The 23,133-nt window shown below is 39.4% G+C and overlaps 1 protein-coding gene across 1 annotated transcript in view; it reads right to left on the reverse strand.

Moving 5' to 3' along the window:
- Positions 1–12,617, reverse strand: part of KIF14 (kinesin family member 14) — a 52,598-nt gene extending 39,981 nt beyond the window's left edge. The window contains exons 1-10 of the mRNA XM_039227424.1: positions 11,506–12,617; positions 9,578–9,832; positions 8,792–8,879; positions 6,664–6,762; positions 5,834–5,886; positions 4,757–4,787; positions 3,888–3,995; positions 2,881–2,997; positions 2,295–2,410; positions 822–994 (exon numbers count right to left, since the gene is read on the reverse strand). Coding sequence (XP_039083355.1) covers positions 822–994; positions 2,295–2,410; positions 2,881–2,997; positions 3,888–3,995; positions 4,757–4,787; positions 5,834–5,886; positions 6,664–6,762; positions 8,792–8,879; positions 9,578–9,832; positions 11,506–12,617 — 2,152 coding nt within the window. The remainder of the gene's footprint in view (positions 1–821; positions 995–2,294; positions 2,411–2,880; positions 2,998–3,887; positions 3,996–4,756; positions 4,788–5,833; positions 5,887–6,663; positions 6,763–8,791; positions 8,880–9,577; positions 9,833–11,505) is intronic.
- Between the last annotated feature and the right edge of the window lie 10,516 nt (positions 12,618–23,133).

The following is a 23,133-nucleotide window of genomic DNA, read 5'->3' on the forward strand; positions in this document are numbered from 1 at the left end:
CTCTCTGAAGTAGCTATTCACCCTCGGCTGCTCAAAAGGCCAGAGGACAAAGGACTATGACAAGATGGTAGTTCCACATAAGCCAAGAGAAACTGCACAAATCAAGGGTTCCTAGCAGGAACCCTTGGGCTCAAGCCCATCCTTAGCAGGTGATTCCCAAGAGATAAACAGAAAGCAGTATTTGCACAAATGAAGTTAGGCCTTTGCTAGAAACTCAAGCCTTTAGATCACTATCTTTTATTTATTTTTTTAATTTTGTATTTTATTTTATATATAGAGAGAGCACATGAGCAGGGAAGAAGGGCAGAGGGAGAGAGAGACAGAGACAGAGAGACAATCCCAAGCAGGCTCCACGCTCAGCACGGAACTTGATGCAGGGTTCAATCCCATGACCCTGGGATTGTGACTTGAGCCGAAATCAAGAGTCAGGTGCTCAACCGACTAAGCCACCCAGGCAGGTGCCCAAGATCACTATCCTTTAGATCAATGAACGAAGTAAGAGCAGAACTGACAAACAGAATGGCAATGGAGGAAAGGAAATAATAATATATAACATTATTGTTATTCTGCTGTACGCATCTATGGCTCAGTCTGTAAGATGATTTTTCTACTTGCCATTTCCCCTTTACCCACTCTCTATTTTCCATGCAGTGTTCCTGATGGTTTCTCCCTTATTCCTTATTCTCTTTCCCATTGTCCTTCCATCCACCTCACTTCTACCATCACTGTAGAATGATGACTAGAATCTATTATAAACAAGTATTATAAACAAATTAAATTATAAACAAAATAACTTTTTACATTTTTAGAAAAATAGTTACCTCTAATTAACTTAGCATTCATATCTTCATTTACTTTGGCGATATTGATTATCATACGGGCTTGGCTGGCATATCTAAGTGTGCTTAATGTTTCTTCAATGTTGTTGGCAGCAGGACTGACTGTAGCAATCATTGCAGTTTTTGAGTTTCCACCCAGACTTTCTTTTAACAGCCTTCAAGGGAAGTAAGTTATAGTTAGACTTTGCTTCTACAACTTAATAGCAGTGATTATCTAGAAAGCACAAAACAAACAGGGTATATAACACAGTATTATACTCTTCACTCAAACACCAATCAGAACTTTTTTTTTTCTTAATAATCTCTATGGCCAATGTGGACTTGAACTCATGACCGTGAGAACAGGAGTTACATGCTCTACCAAGTGAGCCAGCCAGGCACCCTACCATTCAGAACTCTTTTGATATTTGTAGCTACTTTTAGATTTCATGAACGTTTTATTTTCTCTTACACTTTTTATATTGTTTCATGAAACAATAACCAGTGCAACGATTTTAAAATATGGTTAACCATCAAGTATTTAGTAAGATACCTCTCCCCTCTCCCCAGGCTAGACTATGAGCTACTTCAGGAAAGAAACTATGTTGGTCATCTCTGTGTTTCCAGCGTTACCACAACCTTTCTGAATGGGTGCTCAATAAGTATTGAATATAATGAATGGACATATAACAAAAATTTTGTTTTCTACTATATGCAAAAGCCTCATTTTAGAGGAAAAAAGATAGTATGAAACTAAAAGGCCTATCTTTATTAATGCAGAATGAATTTCACTATTCCTTAACTTTCCAAAAGCACATGCAAAAACATCAGATTTTCCCTTAAATGTTTTGAGGTGACAACTACATTCTAATAATTATACAGACACATTGCTGTCAAGTAGAGATACAGTCCTTAACAGAATTATATATTAATGCTTATCACAAGTGGATATTAAATCTATACAGATGTAGTTTAAACATAATGTATCTGATTTATGAAAACATATTCATTAATGAAAACACTTATTGAACACTTAAAATGCTAGCCAGTGTGTGCCAAACAAACAATTTCACCTTCCACACATACCAACATGCTTGGTGATATCATCTATGCTCAAACATTAAACATTAAGCCCTAAAAATAGTAAGTATAGTAATAGCTGTTTACACAAATATAGAACATACTATGTATTAAGAGTTTTACATTAATTAATCTTCACTGTAACCCTAAAAGGTAGGCATTGTTATTACCCCATTTTACAGAGTAGGAAACAGACTAGAGTATTAAGGATTAGACCAAAATCATATAGCTTTTAGGATCCAGAGCTGAGATTCAAATCCACATAGGCTGGCTCTAGAATCACACTGCTAAGCACTTCTTCTCTGTCCCAAGCCTACATGATGTCAGTCAATTGTTCTTTTTCCCACAGCATTCACTATATTTTATACAATTCTTTGTACTTCAAAAGATACTTGCCATGTAAGAACAGATTCACGGTAAGGTATAAAACCTCTCTTCCGGTTTGCTTGTTCAGAAAGTGCAGATATAACCTTTCCCAATGTGAGCAAGGACTTGTTAATACTCACACCTTCCTGCATACAAGGTAAAAACACCTAATTTAAAATAATTGGTCAGCAAAAAATATATTTCATAAAATATATTCCTTCCCTCACATAATTTCTGAATAAATATTTTCTACCATAAACCATCAACTTTTTATAATTCAAAATTTACTAATTTTCTTTAAAAAATAAACATAACCAAAAGGGAAAGACTTCTTTTTAAACCACAGCAATGCAATCTATAAACGCTACATAAAGATTTTTTGTTTTTGTTTTTTATTGTTGTTGTTGCTAAATATATTTGGTTTGCAATCTCCTAAAGATAACATCCTGGGGAATAAGTTTGATCAAAATCAGAAAGCCTCATGTTTTTTGTAAGGATTTTATTCCTTTAATTAATCTCTACACCCAATGTGGGGATCAAACTCACAACCCCAAGGTTGAGTCGCATGCTCCACTGACTGAGCCAGCCAGGTGCCCCACAAAAGCCTCATATTTACCTTCAGTCTCTCTCCACTAGTTTGAGCTGTGGAGCAGCGCTCGCTGCCCGCCAGGTCTATCAAGTTTATCCGACTTGTTATTCTGTGATCATGTTCTTCACCTTCCACAGATTCTATCTGTAGCAAAATGATATTAATATGTCATAAGTTCTTCTATGAGTTGTTATCAATGTAAGTCTTGAAATGGAAAGTTATACAAGATTACAGGCCACTCATTTATTTTTGAAACTGTCCCTTCATGAATCTGTGATAGTTTATAATGCATACATATTCAAGAATACATGGAGCAATGATTGCATTATGCCAAAATAAAAGAAATGACTTTAAAGAGATAAAAGGTCATAACTACTCTATTAAGAAAACAACCATAAATAGAGAAAACAAGTAATGTACACAAAGGTGTCATTTATCCCAGCATTAAAGCAAGGTATTTAAAAGCAATACAAATGTCCAATAGTAGAGAAAAACTTGAGGAAGTGGAATAGTCAATTGAATCTTATACAGCTATGAAAAATGATATTTGGCAAATAATTTTAATAGCATAAAATTGTTGCAGATCTTGTAAATTTGTTTAAGTATGATTATAAAACAACTAATATATACCAAAATCTTTAGAGAGGCTTTATTTGAGTAGTGGAAGCACTGGCTGAATTTTCTTGTATCTTTGACTTTCTGATAGGTGTCTCCAAATACTGTATAATTGTCATATATTGATAACATATTGTCATATATTGATATGATAAGATCAATAGCATAAATTAATGTCATGTTATTGATGTTTTAAACAGTAAAATAAACCCTGCCATATATATACTAAAAGTCATTCAGTTATTGTGTATACTCAAATCCAATTATGTTATATATTTATATTACTATATTACTATATATATTATATTACTATTTAAATATATTTAAATTACCTTTAATTTAAAGAATAAAATAAGAAAAACATAAAACCTGAATATATTTGCTATCTTCCCTAAGAAAATAATCAACAAAAAGAATACCTTGGTCTGGGTCATCACCAGGGTAAAAACTGAATGCGATCGGGAGCTTTTATCATTCATACCAGTAGCAGCTGTTGCTCTCTGTTTATTTCCCAATTCTAGCCAACTCTTGGAGGAAAGAAGAGAGGGGAGTCAGAACTGCAAGCTAAAATTTATTGGAACAAATTAAGGAACAAAAAAGTTAAGTAAGCATGTTTGGTAACATATATGCTTTATAATCTGTTTATAAAATGAAATAAATATTTATAATAATTTATATTCCCATTGTTAATTTTGTTTCCATCACAGATTTCTGAATCAGGAAATCACACTTTTTTTTTTTAAGATTCTATTATGTTTGAGTAATCTCTACACTCATCTTGGGGCTCAAATTCACAACAGCAAGATCAAGAGTTGCATGCTCTACCACCTGAGTCAGCCAGGAAAACCATATTTTTAAAATGCTATTTTAATAATTCTAAGCTACTATGATGGTCAATTTTTAAATTTTTTTTTAATGTTTTATTTATTTCTGAGAGAGAGAGACAGTGTGAGCAGGGGAGGGTCAGAGAGAGAGGGAGACACAGAACCTGAAGCAGGCTCCAGGCTCTGAGCTAGCTGTCAGCAAAGAGGCCAACACGGGGCTTGAACCCATGAACTGTGAGATCATTACCTGAGCCGAAGTCAGACACTTAACTGACTGAGCCACCCAGGTGCCCCAGAAGAGTAATTCTTTTGATTAAAGTTTAGCAAACAAAATCAGCTCATAATGAATTAACAAGATTAGCCTTTTACTTATGCAAGTAGTAATTAAGAAGAAATATTCTTATGAACACTTAAGATTATGATCTTTATCTAGTGGAAAGAGGATAAAATGCAATCAATCTTACCTGGATATCAGAGTAAGAACTGACAACATTCCTATTTAAAAAAGTAAAAAGAAAAAAATCAATTTTACTGATAATTACACTCTTACTCTCATAATAATAGCCTCTCCATTACATTATTACCCTTTAAAAGACCACAATCAAATAATTCATAGATATTATTATATTGATTATCACAGAATCTTTCACTATCTCCATTCTTGAAGGGTGGAAAATAAAATGCTTTAGTTTTACCAAAAAGGATGATTTTTTTTTTAATATTTTATTTATTTCTAGGAGAGAGAGAGACAGCGTGAGCAGGGGAGGGTCAGAGAGAGAGGGAGTCACAGACTCTGAAACAGGCTCCAGGCTCTGAGCTGGCATTCAGCACAGAGCCCGACATGGAGCTCGAACCCACAAACTGCGAGATCATGACCTAAGCAAAAGTCGGACGCTTAACCGACTAAGCCACCCAGGCGCCCCCCAAAAGAGATGATTTTAATTAATGAAGCAGCTTAGCTCTTAACATTATAATTTTCAAGTCTAAATCATGAGACCCAAACATAACACTCGATGTATATACATGGGAGTGGGTATGCTGGTATGTACAGATCTTAACATAATCCCAGATTTATTAAATGGAGCTGAACCCATTCCTAATCACTTTCCTCTTCCTTTAAGAAAGCATTTGGAGTGTTGGAAAGATGAAGTAAATGATGCTTAATATGTTTCACACTCTCAACAATGACCTTATCTTATCACCTTCTCCCCTTTTCAGCTTCAAGTAATAGATATACAAAGCAACTCAAGAGGGAAGGCTTAACTTAATGGGGAAAAGGCAGGGGGTAGGGAGAAAAATCAAATATTTCATATACAGCATAACTAACACTCTATGCCAGGCACTTTACAAGTCCTGTAAAATACATAAACAAATACAAAAACAAGCAGTGCATTCTCTAGTTGGAAAGAGAAGGAATAATGAATAATATTAAGAGTAGAAGACTAAATCGTTATCCGGGGTTTCAAAGTTGTGCAGGCAAATGAGAACAACATTCACTCTATTCATTTCTCCTCCTGACTCTTGCCGAGCCAAACACTTACATTGACAGAGCTTCAACATATGGTCCAGAAACAGGATGCTCTCTTACTCTCAGCTAGTAGAAGCAAACATTAGCATTATTAAGGGCATGACAAATACTTCATATAAAATATAATTTTAAATGATTTTTTTCTATATTTTGAGTATAAGGCAAAGAGCTTTGCCTTTACCTGACCCACAGGTTCTCACAAACACAGATCTGTAAGGCATTAAGAGATCACTTCAATCTCCAAACTATTTTGTAATCACACAATATGCCACAGTTCACTGTAGCATCAAATACCTTACTAGTTCTTTATTATTAAGACCTGCAGTGGCTGTTATCTCTATGCTTTTAAATATCTTTCTAAAATAGCCTCAATAAATTTCAGACAGTTAAAATTGTTTTCACTTTTACATTACACATTTTAAACTTTGTAACCAGGACTGTTATCAATTTGCTAAATAATCTGATAAAATACATACTCTATAATAACAACACAATTTTTAAACTTCTGTTTTTTTGGCTTTATAGATTTTCAAGGATTTGGCATTTGACTTAAGTGGTTCAACTAAATTCTGGAGCAAACATTTTATCTTTAATTTTTATACAACATTTGCTTTAAAAGAGGCTAAATTTAATACCTAATTTAATTTCCACTAACAATACACTCAGCTTACTTACTATTTACTTATTTTAAGTAAATCTAGACTGTACATTCCAAGCATTGGCTATCATTTAACAGCAATTTTAGTAAAAATGTAAGCCCTCTAGATCATCTTGAGAACCAATATAACTATATGCATTTACAAAAACAGATTAAAAACAAATCATAAATTGTTTTAATCTTACTGGTTGCTTTCTCTGCCCGTTTTCACCTTTACAAACCAGAAGGTCATGAATTTTTTCATTATATACTTCAAAAAAGCTCATTTCAAGGTGGTAGCTAACCTGGTAGGAGGAATAGAAACATGACATCCAACTTATTTTAAAAGCCCTTGAGGTTTTTTTTGCAAATCATATATCTGATAAAGTTCTAATATCCAGAATATATAAAGAACTCTTACAACTCAACAGCAAAAAGACAAACAACCCAGTTAAAAAATAGGCAAATTACTTAAATTCTCCAAAGGAGATAAGTTCTACTTACTCAAATCTCTCAAATGTTTAAGCCTACAGTCACTGACTTAATCTAGCTCCTTGTCATGTCTTCCTTACACAGTTTACAAGCCCCACAGCTGATCTCTTTGCATCCAGTTCTACTTCCTTCCAATCCATTCTCCACACTGCAGCCAGAGCTATCTTTTTTTTTTCTTTTTAAGAGCAAAGATGACCTCTGACTTCCCTGCTGATCTTCCATAGCCATTAGATTCCTGGAAACATGGCTTATAAAGTCCTTCACAAGCTGAGTTCTGTCTGCCTCTTTCATTTCATCTCTTGTCACCCCCCCCCCTCAAATTCCATGCTTAAAGCAAAGTAAACAATTTATAGGTTTCCAAAGTCTCTCTTTGTTTTCTTTATCCTGATTTATTTTTTGAGAGAACACAGCAGGGGTGGGGGAGGGAGGGAGAGAGAGTCGGAGGGGGGGACGGGGAGAGGATCTAAAACAGGCTCTGTGCTGACAGCTTCTGTGCTGACCTGTATCGCCCAATGTGGGGCTCGAACTCCCAAACCACGAGATTATGACCCAAGTCAAAGTCTGACACTCAACCAATTGAGCCACCCAGGCACACCCCTCCCACTTTCTCGCTTACAAATCTTTGCACACACTGCTCCCGCTGCCTAGAATGTCCTGCCCCCTCTTCACCAAACTAATAACTGCTGTTTCTTTAAAAAATAATCTCAGTTGTTCCCTCATCTAAGAAAAATTATCTCCCTCCTGTCTTATGTATTCTCACAGCACGCTGTTCTTACTCTATCACAGTACTTATTTTCATTTATTTAACATTAAATTGATTGTACTTGGTCGTTTACTGGTTCATTTCTCCATCACACGCTCTTAACTACATACTTTTAACTCCATACTCCCAAATCTACCACAATATTTCCCTAATTTCCCTTACCATAAGAATCACTAGCGGAAGAGGCACCTGGATGGCTCAGTTGGTTAGGCATCTGACTTTGGCTCAGGTCATGATCTCACAGTTCACGATTTCAAGCCCTACGTCATGCTGTATGCTGACAGCTCAGAGCCTACTTCAGATTCTGTCTCCCTCTCTGCCCCTCCCCTGCTTACGTGCTGTTTCTGTCTCAAAAATAAATAAATGCATTTCAAAAAAAAATCACTAGGGGAGAATTATGAAAATTATAAATTCCCAGCTGTAGCCCAGATCGACCAAATCAGAATCTCCAAGAGATTTTTAGCGAGTACACACACACACACACACACTCTCAAACACACAAATGAAAAACTGCCCCTGACATATTCCTGGTAATTCTTATGATCAAGGAAATTTAGGAGAAAGTGATCTAATAGACTGCTTGGCAAACAGCAAATGCCTAGTGACTACTTGCTCAATGTATGAATGAACAAGAAAAGGAAGCCAGTACTATCTTTTCAGGTGTCGTGCAGTGGAAAGAGCATAAATTTTGAAGTTGAATCTGGATTCAAACTCCAGCTTCACTACTTCATGCTGTTCTGAAGTTAATGCCTGCTGTCCTTAGTTATGTCTGGTACCTGGCTGACTACAGAGAAACATATAATGGTATTTAACTGGCACATTGTAAGTTGCTACACATACATGAAAGTAATATAGGAGAAACAGCTAGAGAAGACAGAGGAGATGATCCTTCCCTCACCACCCACCAAGAGGAATTTATTCTGAAATTTAGAATCTCCAACCTCTCCTCTACTCCACTGTTGCAAAGGAGAATGATCTAGAAATTAGAATTACATTTTCCATTATTTCCTTAGTGCCAATGACTCTGATTTTAATTTGATTGGACTGTTTTCCAGTTTGGCTTACAGATGAGAACATACCTCTTGGGTTTGTTTTTTGGCTACTTGAGCAAAAAGATCTTCACAAAACCTTGGAATTATTCCTGGCTCCTCACTAAGTCCCATCATCCTGAAAGATACATAATGATTGGGGTGGGAGGGAGTTGGATAAAATTAGCATTTTTTAAATTCTTTTTGGGGAAATGGGTTTGGGAGTGAATGAGAAGCAAGCTAATTAAACCTCATTAATATCTAATAATATAGGCTCTGAAGCCAAATCTTCCTGCGTTCAAACCTTGATCTCATCACTTATTAGCTCTGTGGCCTTGGACAGGATACTTAACCCTAGTAAACCTCAATTTCCTCGGGAATAAATAGGAACTACCAGAGGGTTGTTTTGAGAAAGTGTAAGCAGAATCTTTAATATAGTTCTTGAAATATAGTAAGAATTCAGTAAACATTAGCTACTGTTAAAATTCGGAGTATCTCCTTCTAGGGCAAGTATACCATACTATTTATCAGGTGACTTACTTTTTATTTCTCACAAGAATGCTTACAAAATAACCTCTCAGGGCTTTGGTTCACACAAGAAATAGAGTGTACAGTCAAAGAGGCCATCAACACTTACAGGGCAAACAGTATCTTGTGCATAAGCTGAAGCCCAGAGGTTAAGTAACTTGCCCAAGTTTGCAGAACCAATATATGAAATGGATGAGATTTGAGCCCAGATCTGTGTGGTTTTGAAGCTAAGTTCTTTCTATTAAACCATGCTGTTTCTCACCAAAGGCTTAAACGTTTCTCAGTAACTGTACTCAGAATAAAACTTACGTATATGATTTCCCAGAGCCAGTCTGGCCATAAGCAAAGAGACAGGTATTATAGCCTTCAAAGGCTCGTTCCAGGAGTGGGGCTGCCAGGGTCTCATAAACAGTTGTCTGGCTGGCGTAGCTTGAATGGGATTCGTCAAAAGACCAGAATGCAACATCATAAATAAAATTATAAACTTGTTTCATGTCGGGATGTTCCACAGCTATTTCTTCCCCATTCATGAAGACCACCTGGGATGCTTTTTCAACCTTCTCTCTTTAAAAAGAAGCACAAAGAAAAATACTGTTACTGTAATTATTTTGAGCATTTTTCCCATGGAAATATAATAATTACCTCAAAACCAATTAAATATAACATTCCTGTAGGGCAAGATAATTCTTTAGTTTTCTGTGGACAGTGTAGACCAGCTAACATAATTACAGTGGGTTTCCAAAATGTGTGTCCTATACCTCCAGCTGCTACCACTTAAAGGGCAAATGGAGTTCCAAATCTGCTGTCTGAAAAATTACCCTTCATTTACAGGCTTTTCCATCTTTTTCCCCTTTTCTCTTGGGCACTCCCTTCTCCCATCCCATCTACTATAATCTACCTATACTCTTCAGTATAAATCTGAAAACTTTTTAACATAAATAAATTGTGTAGGTACAGATCTATATGAAGCTGACATGAAATGCAAATATAATTGCAACAAACTCAGGTAAGTATAATTTCAACCATAAATCTCCTTTGGCTACTAGCTACTGTTACTGTTAACCCAGAGGTCCCTCCGTTAGATTATCTCCCTAAATATCATGCAGCTTCATGTCCATCCTTCTTCCATCTCAGACTCACATAGAAATCCTTCCCTTGCTCTACTTTTGCAGAAAAAAGTTATCAGTCCTTATCTGGCCCCAGATATCCCTTTTTGTCCCAACTCTGCTTTAGATCAGAATTCATCCTGGAAACCATCTGCCTCATCAATCTGACAAATATCCCTCCACCCGGGCTATAAACACAGTATACAGGGCTTGTTGAATCTCGAATCGGGCACTCATCCCTTACTAAGTTCTCTCCATCGTGGGGTTTGTTTCTCCCGGCTCTGTTCTTTCTGTTGCCTCTCATCCTATCATGATTCTAGAGGCCTTTGAGGCATCCCCAATCTCTCTCCAGTCAACTCACCCTCAGTTCTCTCACTTATCACTAACCCCACATTTTCACTAACAGGCTTTAAAGCGCTGTGTAACTTGCGGCAAACTATTGACGCTTTAGGTTCAAACTAGAGGTTCCTTCCCATTGCAGTGGCCACCATATCCTCTCATATCTTGCTTAGCTGTATGAGTCAAAAACTACCAACTCTCAGGTTTTTCACAGTCACCCCATAAGACATTCAAAAATAATCAGATGCCACATTTGTGTCCCTCTTTTTCAACCCGACCTGTAATCTATGATCATCTCACACACAATCACCTCGGAGAGAGATTTTTTTTTTTGCCATCAAAATCAAATCTAATAAATCACTACATTTATAACTACTATAGATCAAGATGACAATGGGGATGAGTCTACGCTGGAAAGGGTTTTGGAAGGACCTCTACAGGGAATAAGTGAGCAACCAAGCACTCTTTTTAAGAGAAACAGAGAAGAGCCCACCATATCTTACAGGTTTGAAAGCAGCCTGCATTAGAGACTTAAGTCATTCCAACTTTTTAAAAGCAGTGTATCAGAAGAAATTTACATTTGTAAAACCCAGAGACTTCGCTGTGTTAATTTTACAGCCAATCATCAAAAATCATCAGGGTACTACGACTAAACTTAAAAGTGCTCTCTACGTAGAAATGTGGCTGCCACGTTTGAAGATACAGTAATACACTCACTTTCCAAAAGCAGAGAGGAATTAGACACATTAAGTGTCACTAGCTAGGCCTTAGATGTTAAAAGGTGTAGCATACCTCTTGCTGAAAGGCCTCACCCGTACTGCCACTGTCACTTGACTGTTCTCCACCTTTAAGGGGTCTGTTTCTGTAGAGGGGTTCCGACCGGCAGCTTCCTCTTCAAGAGGGAGTGTATTTTCTCGTGACCTTTCCCTTTCATTTGCAGGAAGAGAACTTTTTCGCTTTGGTGTAGCTTGCAGGCTAGGCATCCTCCTTCTCAGGAGCGGCGGCACAGCCTGGCTCAGAGGCTGTGGCGTGCCACACTTCGGTGTCAGCCGGTGTCCTGCGATATATTTTGTAGGTGTTCTCCTTTTATCTAAGCTTTCAAATTTATTTGAAGATTTTGTAGTGTCCTTCCCAATACTTCTGTGAGGTAAGCTCCCGGGCACCTTGATGTTCACCTTGCTCTGAAGAGGTCTGGTGGCCAAGTGTCCCGAAGGAATAACTTCAGTCTGACCCTGGGAACCAGTGGGTGCTCTATTACTTAAGTACTTAAGCGCCACCTTTTCATTTGCCCCAGTGGGGGCCAAAAATGTTGCTTTGTGTTTTTCATCCGCCATCATCTCAATGCCTTTTGGGTCCTCTGCTAAAGGTGCCACCGAGGCAACACAAGAGTTTTCATCTTTATTTACAGTCGTTATGTCTGTACTAGATTCCAGCCAAGCACGATCGGCTTCTGCCGCACGTCCCACCTTCTGTGTTGTTTTCCACTTTTCCCCACCACCTGCTTGAGCTGTTTTCCGCTTTTCCACGGAGTCTGTTTTAGCACGCCGCTGCAACGTCAGCCGCATGGCCGTCGTGTTTCCAGCGGAGTCTCCCAACTCACTGCCAAGCAAAGATGATTCTTTGCCCCTCGTAACTCTTCTCTGAAGGGCCAATCTTTCTCCAGGGTTAGGGGCCTGGGGTCCATCTCCTGTTTTTTTACAGGCAGAAATAACATACGTACTATTTATGTCTCTGATTTTCCTTGCCGATCTCAACAACGGATCATCGTTTTCACATTCTATCCTATCCGATGTCAAATGCAACTTAAGTCTGCTACTCTGGACATTCAGCGAGGAACTCTTTGGGGAAGAAGGTATACCAAGGATACCGCTGTTGTCTCTATTACCTGCAGTGTATGCTGACATTGTGGCAGCGAGTTGTTTAAAAAAAGAAAGTCCGTGAAGAACCAAAGCTCTTTAGGCGTTCCTTTGACTTCCAGCCATATTTTATGTATCAGTTTCCAAAATTATCTGCTACACTGTAAAAAAAAAAAATTAGATTACATAGACTATAAACAGACTTGAAAAAATAGAAGTAACTTAGGGGCGCCTGGGTGGCTCTGTCCCTTAAGCATCCAACTTCGGCTCAGGTCGTGATCTCCTGGTTTGTGGGTTCAAGCCCTGCATTGGGCTCTGTGCTGACAGCTCAGAGCCTGGATCCTGCTTCTGATTCTGTATCTCCCTCTCTTTCTCTGCCCTTGCCCCACTCATGTTTTGTCTCTCTGCCTCAAAAATAAACATTAAAAAAAACTTTTTTTAATATGAGAAACTTTCATTGTGGAAGTAACTTCCCAGAGTAATACAATAGGATAAACCACAGTCTCCTCCTCAGATACTACTCCCAAGCAGCTTCAGACAAATCTCTGCCATCAAAGAGCTTACAGTCATTATGCAATAAATATTTACTGAGTGCTCATTATGTACCAGGCCTTCTGACAGATACTACGGATTTCAAAAACAAGACCCTGTTCCCATTTCCTTAGTCTAGAAAGAATACACATATAACCACAGTATCTGGCCAGAGGTGCCAAGTGACTTAAAAGACGTATAAAGCGCAGGTCCAAGAAGATATATGAATGGCCAACAAGCACATAGAAAAGATGCTCAGCATCACTCATCATTAGGGAAATGCAAATCAAAACTGCAACGAGATACCACATCACACCCATTAGGTTGGCTACTGACACAAAAACAAGTGTTGGCGAGCACTGGAGAAATTGGTACCCAGGTCACTATAGGTAGAAATATAAAATGGCACAGCCAGCATGGAAAATAGTATGGAAGGTCCTCAAAAAACTAAAAGCAGAATTACCATATGATCCAGAAACTCAACTTCTGGATACACAACCAAACGAACTGAAAGCAGGGTCCTGAAGAGACATTTGTATGTGTCCACAACAGCTTATTCACCATGACTACAACATGGAAGCCACCCAAGTGTCCATGGACCAGTGAATGGCTTTACCAGAATGTGGCATATACATACAACGAAACTTTATTCTGCTTTAAAAAGAAATTCTGCCATCTACTACAACGTGAATGAACCCTGAAGACATAATGCTAAGTGAGCTAAGCTAGTCACTAAAAGACAAATATTGTATAATTGCACTCATACGAGGTACTTAGGGTGGTTAAAATCATAAAGACAGAAAGCATAGTGGTGGTTGCCAGGGGCTGGGGGCAGGGGAGAAGGAGAGGTTACTGTTTAATCAATGTAGAGCTTCAGACTTACAAGATGACAAAGGGTTATAGGAACGGATGGTGGTGATGGCTGCACAACAGTGTGAATATATTTAAGGATACACACGTTAGAATGTACACATAAAAGTAGATAAGATGATAAATGTGTATTTTAACACAGGCGACAGCAGCAGGAGTAGGAGAAGAGGAAGAGGCAGGGGGACGGAGGGAGGGTCTGTCAGCAAAGATTTGTACTGAAGTACTCTCTGTTTGCAGATTAGGAGAGGAACTAATAGAAATCCTAGCACCTAACACAGAGGCTGGAGAAAGCATTTCGATACTACCTGTTGCATGTATGTTAAATACAGGACTACGTCATGGAGATTAGTTTGAGAGGTGTCACAAAACAGAGTATTCCCAAATAAGTAGGGCTGACAATAAATACAAGTACTGTAAATTAATTACTTGTGTTGAGAAAAATTATACAAGATTAGGTAAGTGGAGAGCTTGCCCTCTAGCAATTAGACAAAGAAGTAGACAGGTGTGTGTGTAAATATGTCAACACCATCTCTCCGGCATTAAGGTTTAAAAGAACAAGAACAGTAGTCACAGCTTTTATAAAAGGCCTGGCTTCTACTCAACTCTGCACCAACCTGGGTATATTGACGTAAACAAGTCTTTAAATTTACGAGTCTAACTCGTAAAATGACACTTGCTCAAACTATTCCGTAGATGATGCTATTGCGGCATAAAATAATGGAAGTTAATCTTTAAATAAGTCTTTTAAAGCTCTAAATAAGTAACAGTCATTACCACCACCATCTCCACCGCCCCCCCCCCCTTCCCATCGTCATGATATAAGCACCTCCCGGGATTCAACCTTTCAGCTAAAAAAGTATAGAATTTTCCTATTAGGGAAAGAAATGTAATGGCAAGAAAAGGTTCCGGAAATTCTACGGCAGCTAAAAACTATTTGCTACTTACGCTAAGAGGGCTTTTTGTTTGGGAGGTTTCGCCAAAGAGTTTTTAAAGGAGCGGAATGAAGAAATGAAGAGAAGGGAAAAACCGTCACAACCCAACCCAGAAAGATCCCCGTGGATGGGTTCTCAGCTAGTCACTCCGAGGGCAGGGACAGCGAGTGTACCTCTTGATGTCAACCGACTGGGCGAGGCTTCGGTGGGTGAGGCTGTGGGCCGAGAGGCCCCGACGTCCGGCGGCGCTGTCCCACTGAGGCGCCGCCCGCGCGCGTCCTTCGGGGGCCCCTCCGCCGCTGACCCGGATTCCGGGCCTCCGCCCGCACCTCAGCGGTCGCCGGTAGAGAAAACGCCCTCTGCCCCCACAACACCGACACTTCGCCCCTCCGCACGGATCCCTACTCTCCGAGACCTCCCCAGGAAGTCCCCGCACCACTCACAGCCCCCACGACCGTATCCCTCGGTGGCTGCGATTTGAATGGGCGCCCTGCATTTTGATTGGCTGTTGGACGTGGCGTCGGGCACCGCGCCCTCGCTTCCTCCCACCTCCAGGAAGCGCCGCCGTTAAGTCCCAGGGAGTCTGAACACGAGACCGACCGCCCTCATCTCCTAGGCAACGGGGCCCGCCCCTCCCCAGGCTCCGCTAACGCGTGGAGCTTGGGCCCCTTTAAATCCAACTGGAGGGAGGGAGGAACTGGATTCTGAGTGGCAGGTACCTGGCATCCCGCTACGATGGCTTTTTTTTTTTTTTTAAATATTTATTTTATCTTTGAGAGACAGAGACAGAGGGTGAGAGAGAGACAGGGGGTGAGTGGGAGAGGGCAGAGAGGGAGACACAGAATATGAAGCAGGCTCCAGGCTCTGAGCTGTCAACACAGAGCCCTAAACAGGGCTTGAACCCACAGTCGGAAGATCATGACCTGAGCTGAAGTCAGATGCTTAACCAACTGAGCCACTCAGGCTCTCCTAGGATGGCTTTTTTTTTTTTTTTTTAATGTTTATTTGTTTTTGAGAAAGAGACAGAATGCGAGTGAGGGAGGGGCAGAGAGAGAGTCACACACACACACAGAATGCGGAAGCAGGCTCCAAGCTCCGAGCCATCAGCACAGACCCCGACGTGGGGCTCCAACACACGAATAGTGAGAACATGACCTAAGCCGAAGTCAGACGCTCAACTGACTGAGCCACCCAGGCGCCCCTAGGATGGCCTTTAAACAACAAGAGTGATAGTGACCCTTTTGTCAATCCACAATGTAAAAAAGTCTGTCCACCTTAAAATGCAGTTGTAAAAATGGCTGTTTGTGCTCGAGCGAAACATAATAATTAACGCCTTTCTAGTGCTGTATTTCCTATGCAAAGCATGTAGGTAGAAAGTATACTAAATGTCTTACATGGGATTTTTTTTTCATTTATTCCTGAATATTTTATGAGGTAACTATGAATATCATGCCCAGTTTCCAGATGAAGTTTACAGTTAAACTTTTTTCTTTTTGCTTAATTAAAAAATTTTTTTTTTCAGCAAAAGTATTTTTAAAAGGCAAAAATTGCAGGTAATAGAAATGTATTCAATGGGATACAAAGGGAAGTCAACTATATATAAAAATTGAATGGATGATAAAGTACTCATTGTAAAACTAATGCTAAAAATCATTCTAGGGGTGCTTGGGTGCTGTGTCAGTTGAGTTTCTGACTCTTGGTTTCAGCTGATGTCATGATCTCATGGTCCTGAGATGCAGCCCCAGCTTGGGCTCTCTGCTGGGCATGGAGCCTACTTGAGATTCTCTCTTCCTCTCCCCCACTCAGGCACATGTACACTCTCTCTGTCTCTCTAAAAAAAAAAATTCTAAAATTTAGATTAAGGTAGAGAGAAACCATCAAAAAAAAGAATATAGTATTTATCAGATCTGTGGGAAAATAATCATTCGGTTTGTAAACAAAAGTACAGCAAAGAGAAAGATGGACAATCTCACATATATAAAAATTTAAAAATTATATATGATTCAAAGTAATAATAATGAAATTATAAAATGCAAGCTAATAAGAAAAATATATTAAATATGACAGAAGATGAAAACATTTCTTTCAGGTTTGTAAGAAAAATAAGTTTATAAATAGAATAAGAAAGAAAACAGAATAGAAAAATGGGCAATAGTATTTCACACAAAAGAATCAACCTATAGACAAAATTAATTCATATGAAAATAGAATGTAAACACCTAATCATTAAATACAAGTGTAAAAAAAATTAGTTACAAGTAAAAAAAATGTTTTTTAAATTTCAGTGCTGGTGATTTAGTATCAAAATTAAAAGTAGAGAGGCACCTGGCTGACTCAGTTGGTAGAGCCTGTGACTCCTGATCTCAAGGTCGTGAGTTTGAGCCCCACATTGGGTACAGAGATTACTTAAGAAAAAAAATCTTTAAAAAAAATTAAAAGTATACATTTCTAGTGACAGAAATTGGTATCCTTCTTGAAGGCAGGGACTATATCTGTTTATTTTGTAGCCTTAGTGCTTAATGTAAAATAAAGCCTGATATACAGTGGATGCTTAATAAATATTTGTTGTGTAAACCACAAATCCTTCTAGAAAGCAATATGATAATGTATTGGAAGAACAATATTCTTTGACCTAGTAACTGTACGACACAAATTTATTCTAAGAACATATTTCAGTAGAAACCAAAAAGTATGCAGGAAAATTGTCTATCAATATTGGCCCCAAACTGGAAAAATTCTCAATGATCAAACATGAGGGAATGCATTAAGTGGTTAAAATGAGAAAGAAATAAATCCTATTAAAACTATTAAGTGTCTATTGAGGTTATAGTTATGAGTTAAATAGGACCCCAGACAATGCATGGCCTATGAACCAAATCATAATCTGCCCCCCAAAACTATAAGCCCCAAATGAAACTGCACCTTGTCTCACTCTTGTCTTCCCAAGGGCCTGACCCTGAACTGTCAGAGGACCTTCAGGGAAAACTAGCCACACTTTTCTCTTCTTAGTCACTTTTAGAAGCTCCCCCAGTTTAACTCCAGCTGCAGAAATAATACTCCACAGAATCAAGGGCCACCTGTGGGCCATCTCCAGGTTATATGAGAGGAATTTTGATGTTTTATTTATTACACTGAGGTGTACTTCTCTCCTCAAATACTGTCCACAGCTGACCAGAAGAGGTCACTTAATTCTGGGTGCTGCAGGTTCCTCATAGGGAAATTGAAGACGATAATGCTACCTTACCCTAAAGCGTTGTAACGAGGATTAAATTAGATAATGTATGCAAAGTGCTTAGCATAGAGCCTGGCAGAGGATTAAGGCTTGGTAAATGTGAGCTGCTAAATTGCATAGCTTACTAGAACTCTCCAAAACGCTGAAAAACCCTATTCAAGGCTAGTGATGAGAAACTGGGATCATGCACGTTAGAAGCTCTCTGTTGTAATAATGATACATCTTATTTTATGAAGGATGAGGATTATGATTTAATCCCTAGAAATATCCATGAGCTGAAATAGTCATGTTATAATGGACTCACTGTACTCTTAAAAATCAAAAGAGCAATGAAAACCCATCTTCAAGAGGGAGCGGTGCTAATCTCAGTTTTGCTCCAATTTGATTAATTTTTTTAGAACTTTAGATTTTGTAGGCTTTTTCAAAGAAGATAAGGAAAGGGAGTCTAGCAGCACCTGGCTGGACCAGTAGGTGGAGTGTGTGACTCTAAGTCTCTGGGTTGTGAGTTCGAGCCCAACGTTGGATGTGGAGATTACTTAAAAATAAAATCTTTAAGGGGCACCTGGGTGGCTCAATTGGTTAAGCATCTGACTTCGGCTCAGGTCATGATCTCACAGTTCGTGAGTTCGATCGAGCTCCATGTCAGGCTCCATGCTGACAGCTCAGAGAGCTTGGATCCTGCTTCATATTCTGTGTCTCCCTCTCTCTGCCCCTCCCCTGCTTGTGCTCTGTCTCTCTCTCTCTCTCAAAAATAATAAACATTAAAAAAAATTTTATAATAAATAAAATCTTTAAAAGAAAAGAAAAAAAAAGAGAATCTGGAAAATGTAGTTTTGGCCAGCATAAGGTTCATAGGGTGAGTGAACTGAATGGACGTCATTTTATTTTAAGGCTCAGCTTTCTGAGCCAGTGGCTAGCATCTGCCTGACTAGGGGCATAACACGTCTCCAACACCCAAAAGGAGCTGGCCATGTGAGAGCCCTGCTCTCCAGTTCAGGCAGAGTGTTTTGTTAATGCCAAAACAGCAGCCCTTTAATAATGCCTTATATTTTCAAATCTGCTTTCAACTTTGGCTCACTAAAATAATAGTTCCCTCGGAGACACCTCGGTGTCTCAGTCGATTAAGCATCCAACTTCAGCTCAGGTCATGATCTCACAGTCTATGAGTTCAAGTCCCGCATCAGCACTCATGCTCTGTCTCTCTGTCTCAAAAATGGATAAACATTAAAAAAAGTTTTTTTAAATAATAAAAGAAATAATAGTTCCTTTGAGAGATTAAAGTCATGAAACCTGCTTGTCACTCATACTGCTTTATCTGTCTCTCAACTTTGGCTTCTTTAATCTGTAAAATGAGGTAATACATCAACAATTGCTAGAAAAATCAAATTAGATAAAACATGCAAAAACAATTTGATAAATGTGAAACATTACTGTTTGTAAATTTATATTGATAGGTGTTTTGACCATATACAGTTAACTGTCAAATATATTTATGAGAGTTATAATCAATAATGTAGGGCATCTGGGTGGCTCAGTGGGTTGAGCGTCTGACTCTTGATTTGGGCTTAGGTTATGATCTCGGGGTTGTGAGACTGAGCCCTACTTCCGACTCTGAGACGAGTGCAGAGTCTGCTTGGGATCTCTCCCCCTCTCTCTCTACACACACACACACACACACACACACACACACGCACACACGCATGCACTCTCTCTTTCTCTCTCCAAAACAACAACAAACAAAAAAATCAATAATGTATATGAAAATTGCAAGCACATCGCTTGGAACAGAAGTTCTCCATACGTGAACTAAGTCAGAACCAATTGCGTCTTCAGTCATCTAAGCTAAGTCTACTGATAATATTTTTTCTTAGTTTCCAATCTCATCTACCACCAGCTACAAACTTCCTTCCCTTTATTTCAGCCCTTATTTAGCTCAGGCTTCAGAGAAATCAGTGTCCTTCCTGCTACTTAGGGCCAGTCTCACACCTGTACCCTGGATTCATTTTCTCCATCACCCAGCGGCCTCCCTACATCAAGTATCTCAATTTCCTTCCATTTTCAGCATCTCTCTCATCTGAAAATAAATAATAAATAAATAAATAAATAAATAAATAAGAGGGGTGCCTTTGTGGCTCAGTCTGCTAAGTGTCTGACTTTGGCTCAAGTCGTGATCTCATAGTTCATGCGTTCAAGCCTCACATCAGGCTCTCTGCTGTCAGCACAGAGCCTGCTTCAGATCCTCTGTCTCCCTCTCTCAATGCCCTACACACTCTCTCTTTGTCTCTCTCTCAAAATAAATAAACTTAAAAAAAAAAGAAAAGAAACGAAAAGAAAAGAAAAGATGCCCCACCTCCACAGCTCTTCCTGCCCTCTGGCTCCTTCTCTTCCTTTCCATCCCTCTTCCTGTTGACGCTCCCTTAGAGAAGGGCATAGCAGATGTAGAGGGGTATGAGGCACTTTGGATTCATGTGGAGGTGGCTGCATCAATCAGGGCTGTTGGCCTGGGCAGCTGGAAGTGGTAGAAGCCATAAGGAAAACACAAGATGGTACCCTAAAGAAAATGCTGCAAAGTTAAGTCTGTCGTCAAAACCAAGAAAGAAGCAGGGACCATTGAGTTCCCAAATAATCAGGTTTCCAACAAACACAGGAATAGAGCTAAAGGTTAAGAACAAAGGTGCAAATAGAATATGGGAGTCTGGGACTTTTCCATGGACACAGCTGAGATGTCCATGGTTCTTTCTGCTTGCAGGCTAACCTCACAGTATGACGTCAGGTCAGTCATGACAGGGCCAAGCACAGAACACTCTTCTCTTCATGTGAGTTTCTTGAAGGCCAACACTTCCTTTCTGTACTCCCCTAACCCTCCCTTCACTTCTCAGTTCACTGCCAACTAACTTCTACCCCCACTAACTCACCATTATGATGACAGTGAGAGGCAAGAGGGGTGCAATTCTAACCCATGAGCCTCAACACTGAGCAGAGCTCTGCTCTACAAAAAAGTACAGACACACCCTCCCTAAGGTCACCAATCACCTTACTGTCAGCTCTAATAAAAGCTGACCCTCAGACCTTGTATAACTTAAACTCTCTGCAGCATTTAGCATGATTGGTCATGTTCCATTTTATTTATTTTTATTTTAAAGATTTTATTTTTAAGTAATCTATACAGCCAACGTAGGACTCAAAGTCATGACCCCGAGATCAAGAGTCACGCATTCTGCCAATTGAGCCAGCCAAGTGTCCCTCCTCACTCCATTTTATTTATTTATTTATTTATTTATTTATTTATTTATTTTTACAAATAGTTTATTGTCAAGTTGGTTTCCATATAACACCCAGTGCTCATCCCCACAAGTGCCCTCCTCCATGCCCATCCCCCCTCCCCCCCCCACATCCATCAGTCCTCAGTTTTTGTCAGCATTCAAGAGTCTCTCATGGTTTGCCTCTCCCCCTTTCCCCCACTATTTCCCACCTTCTTCTCCCCCACGGTCCTCCATTAAGTTCCTCCTAATCCTCCTATACGTGCAAACATATGGTATCTGTCCTTCTCTGCCTGAGTTATTTCGCTCAGCATAACACCCTCAAGGTCCATCCATGTTGCTACACATGGACAGATTTCATTGTTTCTCATTGCCATGTAGTATTCCGTGGTATAGATAAACCACATCTTCTTGATCCAGTCGTCCGTGGATGGACACTTAGGCTCTTTCCATGTTTTGGCTATTGTTGAGAGTGCTGCTATGAACATTGGGGTACATGTGCTCCTATGCCTCAGCATTTCTATATCCCTTGGGTAAATTCCTAGCAGTGCTATTGCTGGGTCATAGGGGAGTTCTATTGTTAATTTTTTGAGGAACCTCCACACTGTTTTCCAGAAGGGCTGTACCAGTTTACATTCCCACCAACAGTGTAGGAGGGTGCCCATTTCTCCACATCCTCACCAGCATCTCGCGTTCTCTGATTTGCTCATTTTAGCCACTCTTACTGGCATGAGGTGGTATCTCAGTGTCGTTTTGATTTGTATTTCCCTGATGAGTAGGGATGCTGAGCATCGTTTCATGTGTTTGTTGGCCATCTGGATGTCCTCTTTGGAGAAGTGTCTGTTCATATCTTCTGCCCATTTCTTTACTGGGCTGTTTGTTTTTCAGGTGCCGGAGTTTGGTGAGTTCCTTATAGATTCTGGATATTAACCCTTTATCTGATATGTCATTTGCAACTATCTTTTCCCATTCCGTTGGTTGCCTATTAGTTTTGTGGGTTGTTTCCTTTGCTGCCTCCTCACTCCATCTTAGATCACTCTTCTGTTGTTTTCTGAACTCTCTCTCCTCAGCTTCAGAGTTTCTATACATTCTTCTCATTATCATTTTATTGCCTTTTTTTTTTTTTTCTAGTGACAAAGGGAGCTAGAGAACTAAAAGGAAGAATTAGTCTGGGGGTAGAAATCAGTTAGTTTAGGGGCACCTGAGTGGCTCAGTTGGTTAAGCGTCAAACTTTGGCTCAGGTTGTGATCTCAAAGTTCATGGGTTCAAGACCCATATCAGGCTCTCTGCTGTCAGCATGGAGCCCACTTCAGATCCTCTAACCCCCTTTCTCTCTATCCCTCCCCCATGCTCTTGCTCTCTCTCAAAAATAAATCAACATTAAAAAAAATATTTTGAGAAATCAGTTTATTTTCTGGGAAAATTGAGTCTGTACAAATATAGATCTCCAGTTAATTAAATGCATACGATGGCTGGAGCTCTGGCAGCCATTTTGGACCATGAAGACAAAAGCCACACGCTATGGATGGAGAAAGTGGAATTGGAAAGAGCCCGGATCGCTGATGACAAGGAGCTCCATATCAAACTACTTCCTGGCTTCTTTTACACAGATAGAATTGAACTTCTGATTTTTTAAAAGCCACTTAGTGGATTTTTGGTTTTTGCAGCCTAATCCAAATTACCTACAAAGTAAGGTTCAAACACAACCAGCGATTTGGCCCCTGCTTACCCTTCCACTT

Source organism: Hyaena hyaena, unplaced genomic scaffold, assembly GCF_003009895.1.
Source record: "Hyaena hyaena isolate Hyena2069 unplaced genomic scaffold, ASM300989v1 scaffold_28, whole genome shotgun sequence".
NCBI lineage: Eukaryota > Metazoa > Chordata > Mammalia > Carnivora > Hyaenidae > Hyaena > Hyaena hyaena.